This window comes from Plecotus auritus, assembly GCF_963455305.1.
Source record: "Plecotus auritus genome assembly, chromosome: 2".
Classification (NCBI taxonomy): Eukaryota; Metazoa; Chordata; class Mammalia; order Chiroptera; family Vespertilionidae; genus Plecotus; species Plecotus auritus.
The window spans coordinates 145,212,136-145,230,444 of NC_137771.1; the positions used below are offsets into that span (position 1 = coordinate 145,212,136).

The 18,309-nt window shown below is 42.3% G+C and overlaps 1 protein-coding gene across 9 annotated transcripts in view; it reads left to right on the forward strand.

The window, feature by feature from the left end:
• The window catches only part of SENP7 (SUMO specific peptidase 7), a 215,885-nt gene that overhangs the window by 122,333 nt on the left and 75,243 nt on the right, over positions 1-18,309 (forward strand). For 5 of the 9 annotated variants that reach the window (XM_080655696.1, XM_080655700.1, XM_080655701.1 and 2 more), the window contains one exon: positions 8,896-9,090. The exons of the other annotated variants lie outside the window; for them this stretch is intronic. In XM_080655696.1, the coding sequence (XP_080511822.1) occupies positions 8,896-9,090 (195 nt within the window). The remainder of the gene's footprint in view (positions 1-8,895; positions 9,091-18,309) is intronic. 9 annotated transcript variants of the gene reach the window in all.

An 18,309-nucleotide genomic window follows, 5' to 3' on the forward strand; every position in this document is an offset into this window, starting at 1 on the left:
GATCACCTCTGAGGAGGCCACCTGGAGAAGCAAGGAGTCCCAGCCCCCTAGCCCAGGGTTCCAGAGCTGGGGAAAGAAGTCTCTACGGGCAGTAAGAATTAAGGGCTATAAAAACCAGTGTGGATTGGGCTGACACAGAGGCTGCTGGAAACCTAGCTGATCCTCTTAAAAGGCTGGCACCATGAACTGCATTTACAAGCTCCCACTTCCTCTGAGCTCCAGTGCTGGGCAAGGCTCTGGGGGACCCAGACACATAAGGGGAGAAACTGGACTGTCTGGCATCGGGGCAGGAACTTGGGGGCAGCTTTCTTCCAGACAGAGGTGCTTGCAGCTGTCATTGTTCCCATGCTGAGACCTCCCCAGTGCAGGGCTGACTGGCAGCCATTTCTGTTTGCTCTGCCCTGGTGATTCCCTAAGACCCTGTCCCACCCAATTTATAACCTCACGCAAGTTGTGCACAGCGGCTTTTGCATATGAATGGCCTGACCTTTCTCAGCCTAAAACCTGTCAAACAAGCTGCAGCTGGGTCAGGGATCCTCAAAGCTATCAATAAAAGGTCCAAGATCTGGCACCAGCACCAGCCTGCCTTGATTCACAGCTGGGCCTCATCTGGGCTCTTCCAAACCTGATATAAAGAGGAGGATCTGCAGATCTCTTTGTAGCTCCTGCTGGGTGGCCCCAGGCAGTGGCTGACTTTACACCTCCCTGGAGACCCAAGAGCCAGTGTACCCAGTGGTCAGTGTGAGACCATTCTGGATTACAACTTTTCACATCCATAAGTGTCAAACTCAAGGGGTAGACCCAGTGAGCACCAAAGCCCCACTGAAGCAAGTCCTGCTCCATAAGGGTGTCTCCTGCTTAGCAGCTCTCCCACTGTAGTTGTAGTTGGTGCCCATAGGCAATTGGCCTGGAGGTCAATTCCTCCCAGTGACACCAACAGCAGTCAAGGCTCAATTACAACAAAACTGTGCACACAGCCACAAAGGGGTGCACCAAGAGCGTCCACTTCTGGTGATTGGTGAGTCTTAGCCACTGGGCCCTATAGGACACCTACTACACAGGGCCACTCTATCAACTCAAGGATACTTAGCCGCTACCCAATGCATAGAAACAAATACAGGGAAGCAGCCAAAATGTGGAGACAAAGAAACAAGTCACAAATGAAAGAAATGGAAGAAAGCAAACTACTGGTAACAGAGTTCAAAACCACAGTTATAAGGTTACTCAATATTCTTCTAGAAACCTCCAAGGAATTTAGTGAGACTTTCAAGTATCTTAGTGAGAATGCCAAAAAAAAAAAAAAAAAAAAAGGAAAAGTACCAGTCAGAAATTAAGCATACACTGACTGAAATAAAGAATAATATACAGGGATTCAACAGTAGACTAGAGTAGCGGTCGCCAACCGGTGGTCCATGGACCACTGGTGGTCTGTAAGGTCCGAAAGGTTGGCGACTGCTGGACTAGAGGATCCCAAGAATCAAATCAGTGATTTTAAATATCAGGAAGTAAAAAACACCCAACCAGAAGAGCAAAAAGAAAAAAGAATCCAAAAATATGAAGGTAGTTTAATGAGCCTCTGGGACAACTTCAAGCGTACCAACATCCGAATTATGGGGGTGCCAAAAGAAGAGAAAGAGCAAGATACTGAAAACCTATTTGAATAAATAATGACAGAAAGCTTCCCCCACCTGGTGAAAGAAATAGACTTATAAGTTCAGGAAGCACACAGAACCACAAACAAGAGGAATCCAAAGAGGACCACACCAAGACATATCATAGTTAAAATGCCAAGAGCAAAAGTCAAAGAGAGAATCTTAAAAGCAGCAAGAGAAAAACAGTTAGTTACTTACAAGGGAGCACCCATATGATTGTCAGCTGATTTCTCAACAGAAACTATGCAGGCCAGAAGGGAGTGGCAAGAAGTATTCAAAGTGATGAATATCAAGAACCTACAACCAAGATTACTCTACCCAGCAAAGCTCTAATTTAGAATTGAAGGTCAGATAAAGAGCATCACAGACAAGAATAAGCTAAAGGAGTTCATCACCACCAAACCAGGATTATATGAAATGCTGAAGGGTATTCTTTAAGAAGAGGAGGAAGAAGAAAAAGGTAAAGATAAAAAATATAAACAACAAAGGGACAACAAATACATATCTATCAACAATTGAATCTAAAAATCAAATGAATAAAAAAATCTGATGAGCAGAATAAACTGGTGAATGGAACAGAATCAGGGACATGGAAATGGAACAAACTGACGATTATCAGAGTGAAGAGGGGCGGGGAGGGGATGTGGAAAGAGATTAAACAAAGATTTTATATGCATGTATGCATTATCTATGGACACAGACAATAGGGTGGTGAGGGCCTGGGATGTGGTGGGAACCAGGTGGAGGGGAGCCATGGGGGAAAAAAGGTGGACATCTATAATAATCTCAACAATAAAGATTAAAAAAAAAAAAGAACACTTGCTCTTAACTCTTGTGCTATACTGCTTTTCACTTTAATGACTTTAATTTGTTTTCTATAAGTACAGTAAGACTTAGACTTTGTTATATATATTTATATGATATCTACTTCATTAACCCTTTAGGTATTTTATTTTACATTTTTCCTTGTGGAATTTGTTCTAGTTGAGTGATTTTTAATTGAAAGGCATATTTTGGTAGACATGCTGAGATAGTTCCTTGAACCTTCTGATAGCTTCAGAGGCCCTCTAGGGCTCTTGTGTTTTAAAGATGCAGATTCTACTACAGTTTGGTATATAATCTTTTCAAATGGTTTTTGGGTAAATTTTGAAAATTTTTTCTCCTGGGAAAGACTTTAGTCTATTTGTTAAACTTAAAAGGTCTTATTTCTCTGCCAAAGTTATTTTTTCATATCTCTTCTGTTCCCATCCTCCCTCTCTCCCTCCCTTCTTTTTGTAAAATTTATTTCAGAGAGAGGAAGGGAGAGGGAGAGAGGGATAGAAACATCAATGATGCATTGATTGGCTGCCTCCTGCACACCCATTATTGGGGATCAAGCTCTTAACCCAGGCATGTGCTCTGATGGTGACCTCCTGGTTTATGGGTCGATGCTCAACCACTGAGCCACACTGGCTGGCTACTGTTTCTTTCTTTAAAAATCTAGCAAACAAACTGTTAGGGGCAGAAATTGAATATTGGGGACCAGCTACAGTTATCCTATCTAATAATTTAATAAAAGAGTAATATGCAAATTGACTGTACCTCTGCTACACCAACAAGCCATGCCCCACCAGCCAATCAGGAGTGAGTATGCAAATTAACCCAACCAAGATGGCTGCGGCCACGGAGCGAGCAGGAGGCTTGGGTTTCCCTGGCAATAGAGGAAGCCAAGCTTTCTGCACACCCTGGGCAGCCCAGGCCTCCACTCAAGGCTACAAAGTTTCAATTATAGAAGATAAATAAATCCCAACAAAAATGGCTGTGGCCACGGAGCAGGCAGGAAGCTTGGCTCCGCTCAAGGCTGCAAAGTTTCAATTATAGAAGATAAATAAATCCCAGATACCAGGGCCTCTGTTTGGGTTGCTGGGGGGTGTGGCTGGCCTGCAAACCACCACAGGGCCCTCACCCAGGGTGCCCCACGACCCAAGGGAACCCCCACCCTGATCCTGGACACCCTTCGGGGCAAACCAGCTGGCCCCCACCCGTGCACCAGGCCTCTATCCTATCTAATAAAAGAGTAATATGCAAATTGACCATCACTCCAACACACAAGATGGCTGCCCCCATGTGGTCAAAGATGGATGCCCCATGTGGACACAAGATGGCCACCACAAAATGGCCAGCAGGGGAGGGCAGTTGGGAGGGACCAGGCCTGCAAGGGAGGGCAGTTGGGGGTGATCAAGCCTACAGGGAAGGGCAGTTGCAGGGGGACCCAGGCCTGCAGGGGAGAGCAGATAGGGATGAGCAGGCCGGCAGAGGAGGGCAGTTAGGGGTGACCAGGCCTGCAGTTGAGGGCAGTTAGGGGCAAACAGGCTGGCAGGGGAGCAGTTAGGCATCAATCAGGCTGGCAGGGGTGTGGTTAGGGGGGTGATCAGGCTGGCAGGCAGAAGTGGTTAGGGGCAATCAGGAAGGCAGGCAGGTGAGCAGTTTGGAGCCAGCAGTCCAGATTGGAGAGGGTGCAGGCTGGGCTGAGGACACACACCCCCGTGCACAAATTTCGTGCACCAGGCCTCTAGTAAGAAATATTAATCATGCTCTTTTAAAAAAAAATTTTTTTTTAAAAAAAATATATTTTTATTGATATTTCACAGAGAGGAAGGGAGAGGGATAGAGAGCTAGAAACATCGATGAGAGAGAAACATCGATCAGCTGCCTCCTGCACACCTCCCACTGAGGATGTGCCCGCAACCAAGGCACATGCCCTTGACCGGAATCGAACCAGGGACCCTTCAGTCCGCAGGCCGACGCTCTATCCACTGAGCCAAACCGGTTTCGGCAATCATGCTCTTTTAATCATGATGGTTCTGTTCTGATTAGAGAAAGGACATTCTAACCTCGCTGAGAGTTGTATGCCCTGGGAATGGGAGTTAACATCAGAATGCAGTCCATCCTACTTCTGAGAACTGCCTATCATTATGAAAAGATTTACAACCTTGTGGCAGAAACAATTTAGTCCAGGGGCACCTGTTCTTTACTATCCCCATTCCCTATTATCTGTAATTTGGTCCCAGGGTTCCCGGAGGCACTCACCCTCCTGTGACACCACCCTCCCCCAGCCCACATGATTTGTAACTGTTAATGATTATCCTGTGCCCACTTTCCCTATACTTGTAATTCCTACTTTCCTACGTAATCTTTTTACTTCTACCCAATATAAGCAGCTGGCTTATGGTGGGGTACATAGCAGATTTTTGTGGATGACCTGCGGCTCTTCCATACTACCCGCATTATTGGAATAAACGCTTATGTATGATTCAACCCTGTTTCTGCTTAATTGACACAAGTAGTGACAGACAGCCCAGACCCCTTGGTTGTCCGGTTACAAAACAAACCTTACACGAATAGAATGATTTATTATTCAGAAGAGAATCATAATCTTTAAAAATTCAACCTTTCCTTGCTGATATTTGTACTTTTTGTTATTGGTGTAGATTATATTTAACACTTTGTATAGGACTAATCTTTATGGACAATAGCTTCCTATTTGAAGAGACAGCTTTTTTAGGGACTCAATAGTTTAAAACAAATTTAAACATACTATAGTCAGACATTTAAAAGGGATACTAAATGATAGCTGACATTTCTTTGATGTGTTTCTTTATATATCCCAAATGTTCTCTTTACTTAAATATTATAGTTTCTGAATATTTTTATTATGAGTCATATTTTAGAATTTGGTAATGATAGGGGATCATTCTAATATATAAAAACACAGGGTCTGTAATGACTGATCAAAGGCTCAACCAAACACCGGAAATCAGCACTGACTGCCGCCAGTGCGGGCGCAATGAACCAGCCCTGACTGCCAAGTGGGCTGCGGATCAGGCCCGGAGAGGGAGGCAGGGTCTGATCCTGATCCGCAGCCTCTGTGGCAGCTATTGATCAGCTGTTGCCTCTCTCTCTTTCTCTCCGGGCTTCACCAGCAGCCGGGCTTCACCAGCAGCCAAGCCTCAGTTTCTCTCCGGGCCTCTGCAGGAGCTGCTGATCAGCCCTGCCTCTCTGATCAGGCCTGGAGGTAGGCCCAGAGACACTGACTGCATAGAAACCGACCAATCAGATCCAAATCTGGGTGAACTGTGAGGAACCAATGGCTGGCTGCCTAGGAGGCAGAGCTTTTGATGCTGACTGGCATAGAAACTGACCAATCAGAACCAAATTGGCTGGCAGGGGAGGGCAGTTGGGGGCAATCAGGCAGGCAGGCAGGCAGAGAGGTTAAGGGCAATCAGGCAGGCAGGCAGAGGGGTTAGGGGCAATCAGGCAGGCAGGCAGAGGCAGTTAGGGGTGATCAGGCAGGCAGGCAGGCGGGTGACCGGTTAGCCAGTGGTCCCAGATTGCGAGAGGAATGTCTGACTGCTGGTTTAGGCCCGATCCCACAGGGTCCCCAATTGGAGAGGGTATAGGCTGGGCTGAGGGAACCCACCCTCTGTGCACAAATTTTGTGCACTGGGCCACTAGTAAAGATATAATTCTTAAAATGAATAAACAATTTAGTATATTAGTTTCTCTCATTTCTTTTTTTAAAGGGTAATGATACAGTCTTTTATTTCTTTTGTAGTAAAAGTCTTTTGTAATTATACAGTCTTTTATTTCCCCTACCCAGGTCTTTCTAAAACTATTGTCTGTCCATGGGCTATGCATATCCTATATAATAAAAGGCTAATATGCAAATTGTCCCCTCGACCAGGAGTTCAATCGGGAGTTCGACTAGGGGGTGGGACCGACCGGCCAACTGTCCGCGGCCCCTCCCCTCAGCTGGCCCGGCCCAAGCCCCGATTGGGGTGGGCTGTCTGGACCCCACTTATGCATGAATTCGTGCACCAGGTCTCTAGTATGCCTGTAAGTTCATTGATTAATCTCCCCCCCGCCCCAGTACATCAGTGTGTTGCTTTTTAGATTCTCTTATTTATTAAAGTACACTTTTATTTACACTATAATATTTATCTAGGAAAGGATTGTTCTAACCTGAATAAGATTTTCTCTACTAATATGCTTGTATTTTTTCTAAAGTATTGAGAACCACAGTTGAGTTTTCTCTTTTAAATACATTTTTATTGATTTCAGAGAGGAAGGGAGAGGGAGGGAAGGAAGGAGGGAGGGAGGGAGGGAGAGAGAGAGAGAGAGAGAGAGAGAGAGAGAGAGAGAGAGAGAAACATCAATGATGAGAGAGAATCATTGGTCGACTGCCTCCTGCACACCCCCCACTGGGGATCGAGTCTGCAACCCAACATGTCCTCTTGACCGGAATTGAACCCAGGACCCTTCAGTCTCAGGCTGATTCTTTATCCACTGAGCCAAACCAGCGAGGCGAGTTTTCTTTAACAATTCATTTTATAGCAATTTCTAGTGTGAGGTCAGGTAAAAGAAATCTTGAGACTCCTTACTGGTCCTGTATTGTCCCTATTCCCATTTCAAATCCAGTTGTTTAAGGAGGGTTCTATCAGGCATCAGCTATACAAACCAGACAATAATAAATGGGATCATGCAAGGAGGTAGGAAAATGTCTCTGCCCTCCCCTCCTCACAATAAGTGTTGTATTAAGTGACAGACTTTCTTTCCCCTCTTTCTTCACTTAAACTGAGTTCAGGGTGTTGTACTATTTACTATGTCTGTTTTTAGATCATAAATACAACTTAATTATTATAATACCTTTTTGTGGTGGTTTTAATGGAAATGGATATTTTTAAAGGTTTCTTGAAGTATTTATTGATAGAAAAGTTTAGTTATCTGAATCCTTTGGTATGTTAGTACTGTGGATACAGACAGTGTAATCGAGTAAAATAAAAAACCAAAAAACAATAGGGTCAGATTCTTCTACTAGGAAGAGTTACTTATACATGGCAAGTACTTAAATTTTCTGAGCTTTCAGTTCTTCATGTTTGAAGTAAAGAGAAAACCAAATTATTTTAAAGTTCTCCTGAGATCTGAAATTCTATGCTGTTTTGAACATTGTGAAAAGAACATAGTGCCCCTATGTAGTAAAAATAGAGTACCTCTCTAAGTACTACAGCAAATATAATAAAGTATAAGGAAGGTCACATTTTTAACTTAAAAGCACTTTGACCTTTTCAAGTATTAATCTGTTGTTTCTCACAAAGGATCATTAAAGTGCTGCTAATGAAATATTGGTAACAGTGATATGAAGACTTAAAAAATACAGTAATTGAAACTAAAAAATTATAATAATTTTGCCTGGGCCAGTCAATTGAGGGCCAAATGGTAGCCTTGAGGGCATCAGTGTAGTGTGGCAAAGTACATCAGTTGTTCATAATAAAACTGGCTAACCAAGAAAAGATTATATTCTTCTGTTTAAGAAGATACTGGGGTTACATAGTACATTCGATATGAACCCCTCCAATTAAAAATTTTTTTTAAGCTTTAAAAATACACTTTAATTTTCTAAATGTTTACCAACTATTTCCTTTATGCTATTATATAAAATATATATATTACCATCAGTATATGTGCTGTTTTACTTATGGCATCTGTCATTATCATAGTTGCAATCTGAATGGTGCCTTTCTTGTTGGATTTAGCATTTGTCATTTGCCAATTACGAGTATATAATTACTTATCAAGGACCTTTATGTTTAGTGAAAAGAATAATGATTTCTTGAATTGGTTTGTAGTAATGTGTTTTTTGTTTTGTTTTTTTTTGTTTTTTTTAAGCTAAGATTTTTTAGTTGGTTTTAGAGGAGAGAGGAAGGGAGAGGGAGAGAGAGAAACATTGATCTGTTGCCTCCTGCACACACCCCGACCAGGGATCAACCCACAACCTGGGCACATGCTCTGACAGGGAATAGAATTGGCAAACTTTCGGTGCATGAGACGACACTCAAACAATTGAGCCACACCAGTGAGGGCCTGTATTTTTAATAATGACTGTAAAAGAGAAAGAAAGCATTTTTTGAGAAAAATTGTTTAAAATTTTAAGCACCCCAATAGCAGCCAATATGACAGTTAAAGCCATTGTAGTAGTAGGGTAATCTATGCAAATTAATAAGACACAAGTACTTCTAGAAACAAACAAACAAAAAAAGAGTGTGTTTATCCAAAATTTTGAATATTTACAGGTTGATTTCTAGGGTGGTATAGTTCTTACAGCTCACTTGTGTTAAGATGAAAATGTTTGAAAATTCAACCTCTTAGAATATATTTGTTACTGCAGACTTCAGTACAGAACAGTGTTTGTTATTTTGTGTGACAGGATACCCAGAGTTATATTGACGAATGTCCTGGGAACGGATTTAGGAAGAAAATACATAAAGACCTCTCCTGTAACTGAGGCCACTTTGGGTGATACAGACAACTTGCAATCAGAGCAGCTTTCTTCATCATCTGATGACAGCCTAGAATCTTGTCAAAATCTAAATCCTCACAAGAGCTTCTTTTTAAATGAAAGGTATGTTTAGTGATAACTTTACTCAACATAAATATTCTCTTGAGCCCTCCTCTATTCTTCCCCAACAGATATGCTATTACTAAATGTGAGGCAAATGTGCTCTGACGGCTAGTATGACGTTTTTCTCCTGGTGGCTGCAACGGGTGTTGGGACCAACACTCCCTGCATGGCTAATAACCAGTTTAAAAAACTATCAGTTATTCCACTTGTATTTTGGGAAAATGGATACAGACTCTTAATGAAAATTGAGTTAACTATTTGAGTATTTCAGTTAATTTGTCTGGTGTAATTGAAATCCATTCCCCTGACATCTGTGTATTTCTCCTCCTTCTCTGTCCTATTCATCCATCTGTCATCCTGTTCTTCCATCCCTCCATATTGCCATATTTACTGCTTTTGTATCCAGATTCTAGAACTGTACCTGGCACTTAGTGCTCAGTAAGTATCTGCTGAATGAACGGCTGAGTGCATTTCTCACAAAAATGGTTTGACATAGCTGAATTCCATTAATAAAAGTGGCTTACTATGCCAATAAGAGAAATGGAAATTGAAGTTGCTTTTTTTTAAGTTCTAGAAGAGTGGGGATTGTAAATAAGAAAAAAAGTATGGGAAAAAGCTAGAGGATGTCAGTTAGCAGATACTAATAGATCTTTAAACTTTTACTTTATCATGAACTTCTCTTTTTACTTTTCTGCTTTCAGCCAGTACAATAAATAGTCATAATCCAGTCTTACTTCCCCCTTCCCCCTCCACCCCTGAACCACCCAGAGGTAACTTCTGGTTTGTATTTCTCTTGTAAGCCTAATTACATTAAAGAGTATTTATAGTTACCTCATTAAAGATCTATAACAAATTTCTTACATTTCTAACACATTTTATAAACTCACTATTTCTTATGAACTTAAAAATTTTATGCATTTTTCTCCTTTTGGAAGATACTTTGTTTTCACTGAGGTTCTACTTAGTGAATTATCAATGACAATTTTAACTTTATACTCTAGTAGATCTCTTTCTGAACTTGCTGGAAAAAAAATGAGTTTCAGTGGTATTATCTAGTTACTAATAAATTTGATGTATAATTAGAGATTATTAGAAGTACATTTATCATTTTATACTGTAGGTGTTTATTTCTGCCTTCTCTACTGGACCATGAGCTCCTTAAGGACAGATACCATGTCTTATTTGCACTTATAGCCAGTCGTTAGCTCAATACAATTTAATTTTGTGCACTTGGGTTAATGTTTATGCCATTTAACCCTGAGCTTTGGTTTCCTGAGTTGTAAAAACAAATAATTTTGCCCTGACCGGTTTGGCTAGGTGGATGGAGCGACGGCCTGCGGACTGAGGGGTCCCAGGTTCGATTCCGGTCGGGGGCATGTGCTTTGGTTGTGGGCATATCCCCAGTGGGGGGTGTGCGGGAGGCAGCTGGTCGATGTTTCTCTCTCATCGATGTTTCTAACTCTCCCTCTCCTTTCCTCTCTGTAAAACTCAATAAAATATATTACAAAAAAAAAAAACAAAAACCAAATAATTTTGAATGACTTTTCTACTTTACAAGATTGTTTATTATCTCTTTTAAATTTCATATGTGAGAATCCTATAAATAATAATAATAATAATAATAATAATAGAGGAATATGCAAATTAGCCAGGATGCCATAATGTCACAACCAATGTACAAGTGGCAGAGAGCTACGGGAGGGCGGGGCAGCGAGCTACGAGCAGGGAGAGCTACAGGAGGATGGGGCAGCAGGCAGAGAGCTACAGGAGGGTGGGACAGTGGACAGAGAGCTACAGGAGGGCGGGGCAATGGGTGGAGAGCTACAGGAGGGCGGGACAGCGAGCTAAGTGTGGCAGAGAGCTACCAGTGGTGGTGGTGGGATGGCCAGCTGAGGCAAGTGGCAGCGAGCTACTCGCTCTTGGATTCGTACACAGGGCTACTAGTATATGTATATGTATATACATATATCCTATCTAATAAATAGGGAATATGCTAATTGACTGCCCTGCCCTCAAAGATGGCAGCACCCACAGCCAATAAGGAGGGAATATGCTAATTGACTGCCCTGCCCTCAAAGATGGTGGCACCCACAGCCAATAAGGAGGGCATATGCTATTTGACTGCCACACCCTCCAAGATGGCGGCGCCCACAGCTACAAGATGGTGGTGCCCAGTCCCCTCAGCTGTGCTGGGGCGGCAAGCATGCAGCAAGGCTGGGACTGCCCCATGTGGGCCCGGCTGCTCCGCGCACCTGCCTCCGGAGTCCCCCAGTTCTCTCAGCCCCCCAGCCGCCCAGGGCCGGCCCCAGGCACAGGCAAGCCTTGGATGGTGGCTGCCCAGCCGCCCAGGGCCGCCTGAGGCTCAGATAACCAGGGTCAGCCGAGGCTTGTGCTGCCGGCAGTGGCAGCAGCAGAGGTGTGATGGGGCATTGCCTTACCCTGATCGCCAGGTCGTCTCCCGCCCCTGAGGGCTCCCGGACTGTGAGAGGAGGCAGGCTGGGCTGAGGGACCTTCCCCCCTCCAGTGCATGAATTTTCATGCACCGGGCCTCTAGTGTTGTTATAACTGAAGGCTTATGTAAGACTTATGTCATTTGAGTTTCATGGTAATTGTTCATCATAAGTACTCAGATATGTAATCATAAGTAGTCATAGTGATTAAAATCATTTGCTCTGGCTCTACCAAAGCATTAGGGGTGATTTAATCATAGTGATTACTTATGATGTACTGTTATTGTGGAATTCAAATGACATCAACACACATTCATGCTAATTGTGAGCATTCTCTGAAACTATCATATTAAATGTACTTTTCAAGCTTTATACCAATTTGGGGTTAAGGTTTAATAATAAGTTGAAAAATTCTGGCTGTTCCTGAAATCTATAAAATAAGAACTCTAGCTCTCCTCAAGTTCTTTCTAAATAGTTGTGATCAACAAAAGTTTGCTGCCACCAAGCTAATGTCAATAGGAGTCCCCAATATGGGGTATGGAAAGAGGATAAACTTTATTCAATGGAACAATTTTCAAACTGGGGAAAGGCAGCCTACCTTGGAAACCAAAAGTGGCCTCCACCAGACAAAGGGGAAGCTGTCTTTTATAAAGCTTGCACCCTAGTTCCTAATTGGTTCAGAAGAGGAATCTAAATAGCAAAGTTCTGATTGGTCCAAGTAGCATGGTCTTGATAGGTCAGATTGGTCATTATGATGGAGCAGTTCTGATTGGTCAGTATATGCAAATGAGGAGATAGTTGCATGGTTCTGATTGGGAGGGGCAGGTCTCAGTCCATTGATTGCAAGATGATACCATGAACTCATTTATGAGTGTTGATTCGGCAGGGGCAAGTGCAAAAACTGAAGGTTCAGCCTGTTGCTTTTTCCTAAATGTAGTGTGTATGAGAGGCTTCTGTTGGTAATGGCTGCTAGATTCTAGTTATGAATTTGTTACCAGTTAACCATGAGGGGTCCTTCTTGGCAGATATATTCCTTCTTGAAATTCATTTTATGAAATTTCCAGGTGGTGTTTGATGTGGGCCTTGAAAATTTATTCTGTGGGTGGTAATTTTCTTTGGTTCTTGCATTTGGAATGGGATACCAGAGGTGGGGAATGTCTGGTCTATGGGCCATATATGATCTGCAAAATCATTTGATCTGACCCTGCCAAGGCATAAGTAATGAAGGGGCATAAGTAATGAATTAGTTAAATGTTTGACCAAACATAGCAGGCTAATTTTTAAGTTGATAATTTTATATGGCCCTCCAATGATGTTATAAATATACAAATGGCCCTTGGCAGAAAAAAGGTTCCCCACCCCTGGTATAGACTTTGAAGACAGACACCTGTTTTCAGATCTTAGCAGTATTCCTAACAATCTGGCTTATCTTGGGCAAGTTATTTATTCTTTCTTTATAACAGGGGTAATGCACTCTTATAGGATTAATAGAGGCCCAATGCATGAAAATTCATGCACTGGAGGGGGACGTCCCTCAGCCTGGCCTGCCCCCTCTCACAATCCGGGATCCCTCAGGGGCAGGAGGCGACCTGCCTGGCAATCAGGGGGAGGCGACGCCCCCATCACACCTCTGCTGCTGCCACTGCCACAGGGCAAGCCTCGGCCGGCCCTGGTTACCAGAGCCTCGGGCGGCCCTGGGCGGCTGGGCAGCTGCCATTGGCAGCTTGCCTGTGCCTTGGGCTGGCCCTGGGCAGCGCCTGCCGCCATCTGCGGTTTGCCTGAGCCTCAGTCAGTGGGGGGTGCAGGAGGACCCGAGGCCCCCAGCGGGACTGAGGGGACTCCGACGGCAGGCGTGCGGAGCGGCTGGCCCCAGCTGAGGAATGGAGGATACTCTCAACGACACGAGTTATAACTTCCAATTTGCTGGACACCACAGTCGGCCTTCAGCGTCGGGGGAGGGAGGAAGAGAGGGATGGGCAGCTCGTTGGAGGAGCCTGGGCGAGTTGTTAGTCAGTGGGGGGTGCAGGAGGACCCGAGGACCCTGGTAGGGCTGAGGGGACTATGACGGCAGGCATGTGGAGCAGCCGGTCCTGCCCACGCTGTGGGCCCCGCCATCTTGTGATAGTGTGATGGTCAGTTTGCATATTACCTATTTATTATATAGGATTATGCAGATTTAAGGAGATAAGCTATATAACTTAGTATGTGATTAATAAATGATAGTCATTATGTGACTAATAAATGGTAGTCATTATTTGTGATTAATAAATGGTAGTCATTGTTTTTCTTTTTAAAAAAATATTTTTATTGATTTTAGAGAGGAAGGGAGAGGGAGAGAGAGATAGAAACATAAATGATGAGAGAGAATCGTTGATTGGCTATCTCCTACATGCCCCCTACTGGGGATCAAGCCTGCAGCCTGGGCATGTTCCCTGACTAGGAATCGAACCATGACCTACTGGTTCAAAGCTTGACGCTCAACCCGTGAGCCATGCCTGCCTGGCAGTCATTATTTTTCTGTATCTTATTACTGCTTATATCAAACACTCCATTAAAGGTTGTTTTAGTCGATGATACTTAAATCTTTTATGTTGGGGATGCTAGTGTCTTATCCTGAGATTTTTTTCTTTTTAAAAATAATTCTCACCCAAGAATATGCTTTTATTGATTTGAGGGAGGGAGGAAGGGAGGGAGAGAGAGAGAGAGAGAGAGAGAGAAACAGAGAGAAACAGAGAGAGAAACAGAGAGAAAGAAAACATCGATCAGGATCAAACCTGTAACCTATGTATGTGCCCTGACTGGGAATCAAACCTGCAATCTTTTGGTGTACAGGATAATGCCTGACTGGGAATCAAACCTGCAATCTTTTGGTGTACAGGATAATGCTCCAACTAACCAAGCTACCCGGCCAGGGCTCTTTTCCTGAGGTTATTGTTACCTCTGTTGCTAATACCAGTGCTGCGAAGGGCATTTGTCATAGCCATACTAGTATTACCTTTTGGTTTAAGAAACGAGGGTTATATAGTAAGTACATTTGGTTTGAATCCCACCAATTTAAAAAGTTTAGAGCTTTAAAAATACACTTTAATTTTCTAAACATTTAATTTATTGGCTTTTCCCCTGATGCTATTATATAAACCACATACATTGCCATCAGTATATGTGCTACAAAGTGATCTTTGGTTGGTATCTTGTTGTACTGGGTTTGGAGGTGTCTGGGAGAGGCTAAGCTGCGAACCTAGCCTGGCTGCCCCTAGTGCAGGCTTGGAGTCGCTTAGCAAGAGGTATAAGGCATGGCAAGGTTAGATGCTAATTGTTTGGTGTTTTCGAACCTTTGAGAGATTTAGGGAAGTTTGCAGTGCGAGCAGAGACTTGGTGTTTGTATGGGAAAGCCACTGGAAGCTGCTTGGGGGGTTCTGCAAGTTGGGTGAGGAAGGGTCTCAGGGATTCACAATGGTGGAGTGAGCTTTGTTATCCAGATTGATGGAGACTCAGATGTGGACTAGCATACATCTTAGGGTAGGTAAGAGGAGGGCTCAACAAAGGAACAATGACGCCTGGCAGCACTTTTTTTCAGGATAGAGTTGTTCCTCCAGTCCTTGCCCTGAAGCCATACAATTTTGTTCTTCCCCATATGTCCCTGGTGCTTTTTGAGCTGCTGCCCCAGTCCTGGAGCTCAGAGTGAGTGAATCTTTCAACTAGTAAGTCCATGTGTAGACTCTTTAAGAGGAACACCTGGGACAACCCTCGCTCCTTTTCACAGGCACATGTTATTGGGACTCCTGTTCCCAGCTCTGGAACAGTGGGCTGGGGAGCCTGGTGTGGAGTTGGGATTCCTCACTCTTCAAGGGGGACCTCTACCAGGTGTACTGGTTAATAATGCAGATTTTGTAATAAAAGAAAACACGATAATTTCAAGAGAAACATCAAAAGTGCTTTATTCAAAGTAATGTCCATTGCTAGCTACACATTTCCCCCATCTTTCAGGTAATTAGTGGATACCGTCCCAATAGTACTTTTCTTGTTTTGAGGTAAACCATTCAGAGACCCAATTTTCCACTTCTTCATATGTTTTGAAGTGCTGCTCAGAAAGTGCGTGTGCCACCGATCGGAACAAGTGGTAATATGAAGGAGCAAGGTCTGGTGAATATAGCGGGTGGGTAAATACTTCCCAGGCAAGATCTTTTAACGTGTCTTTAACTGGTTTTGAAGTGTGTGATGGTGCATCATCATGAAGCAAAATTACTTTGCCGTGTCTTCTGGCACATTCTGGTCGTTTCACCATCAAAGCGTGGTTCAAATTGATTACTTGTTGTTGGTAGAGATCAATATTAATGGTTTCACCTGGTTTTAGAAGCTCATAATACACCACACCTTCCTGATCCCACCAAACACAGCATCGTCTTCTTTCCGAAGCGATTTGGCCTTGCAGTCAATGTTGATGGTTGACCTGGATCAACCAATGATTTTGTGCATTTAGGATTCTCAAAATAAATCCACTTTTAATCGCCAGTCACATTTCGATGCAAAAAAGACTTTCTTTCGTGCCGTTGAAGCAACATTTTACTGATGACTTTTCGGTTTTCCATTTGTCTTTCATTCAGTTGATGTGGCATTCATTTTCCTTCCTTTAAAATCTTTCCCATTGCTTGTAAACAATGGGAAATTGTTTGCTGAGCAACGTTTAATCTTTCTGCAAGTTGTTTTTGAGTTTGACACGCATCTACATCCAATAATGCTTGTCATTGTTGGTCTTCAAACTTTTTCAGTTGACCTGGACATTCTTTGTCTTTCACATAGAAATCATCACTTTTAAAACGTTTAAACCAGCATTCACAAGTATCTTGAGATGGAGCATGTTCACTGTAAGCTTCCCGAAGTATACAATAACTTTCAACAGCACTTTTCTTCAAAATAAAGTCATGAATTAAAACTTCCCACAAATGCTCTTTTTTTGGCCCGAAATTCGACATTTCTAAGGGTGAAAATATCAATTAATATCTTCAGCAAATTTGACATATGAAACTTTGAAGCTTGTCAATACAACAAAATAGCATACATATCAAATCGCATATACAGCATATCAACATATGTGTAACTCCATGTATTGAAAAAGATCCGCATTATTAACTGGTATGCCTGGTATAACCAAGATATCTCTTCTGATTATTGATCACAACCTGTGGGTGTGAGATCAGCCTGTTTTGCATCTCCTCCTCTCTTACCAGTCTCCATGTGACTGCTTCTTTATATCCTTATTTACAGGAGTTCTGTTCAGCTAGTCTTCAGGTGGTTCTCAATAAATGATTCTGTAATTTAGTTGTAATTTTTGCTGTGTTCATGAGAGGAGGCAGGCAGAGAGCTCTGAACTCCACCATCTCTAGGTTTCTCTTTCTACAAAAAATATCATTGCAGTTTTGATAAGAATGTGTTGCTCTATAGATCACTTTGGTTAGTATTGACATCTTAAGTCTTCTAATCCATGAACACAGGATGTATTTCCATGTAGTAATTTCCACTTTAATTTTTTTCAGTCATGTTTTGTAGTTTTTATTCTTTTTTCTTCTTGGTTAATTGTTAAGTTTTTAATTCTTATTGAGGCTGTTGTAAGTAGAATTGTTTTCTTAAAATTTTTTAACTTTATAACTCTAACAGTATTTTGTCTGTATACTTTTAGAGTTTTCTACATATATTATTTGTGAATACAGATTATTTTACTTATTCCCTTTCAATTTTAATGCTTTTTATTACTTTTTCTTGTGTAATTGCTCTGGCAAAAATTTCAGTACTGTGTTGACTAGAAGTCATGAAAGTGGGCATTCTTGTCTTATTCCTTGTTCTTCTTTTTCTAGTTTTTTAAGTTATAAGTTAGGTTGCTGAATTGAGTTATTTCTTATTTTTTAATGTGAAATCTACAGCTATTTATTTCTCCCTTAGCATTGCTTTTGCTGCATCACATATGTTTGGATATTTTTTTTCTTAAAGAATTTTTGTGAGTTTATTTGAGCCAAATTGTTGACAATTCCTGGGAAGCAAAATCTTAATGCATTGAGATAATGCTCCCTGTTTTTATTTTCATTTTTCCCTTTTACTTGGGATTTATTTTTTTTTATTTTTTTTTATTTTTAAAATATATTTTATTGATTTTTTACAGAGAGGAAAGGGAGAGGACAGATAGCTAGAAACATCGATGAGAGAGATACACCGATCAGCTGCCTCCTGCACACCCCCCACTGGGGATGCGCCCGCAACCAAGGCACATGCCCCCGACCGGAACCGAACCCGGGACCCTTCAGTCCGCAGGCCGACGCTCCATCCACTGAGCCAAACCGGTTCCGGCACTTAGGATTTATTTATAGACTCATTGGTTATTTAAGATAAGTGTGTTGTTTCCACAAGTGAGAATTTTTTAGTTTTCCTTGCATTATTGATTTCTAACTTCTTCCTGTGTGGTCAGAGATGTTTTGTATGTTACTTATTTTTCTAAACATCAAGACTTAATTTGTTGTCTACAGTATTGTCTTTCCTGGAGAATGTCCAATCTGCACTTGAGAAGAATGTGTATTCTGTTGTTGTTGGCTAGAGTGGAGTGCTCTATATATGCCCTCTTCCACCCCAATAAATGTATAGTTGGTCCTTGGTACCCCTGGGTTTTGTATCTATAGATTCAATGAACAGTAGATAAAAAACAGGTGTTTTTTTTTTCTATCTCTGGTTGGGGATCTGCAGATTCAGAGGGCTAACTGTATGCATTGTTCTACACTATCAA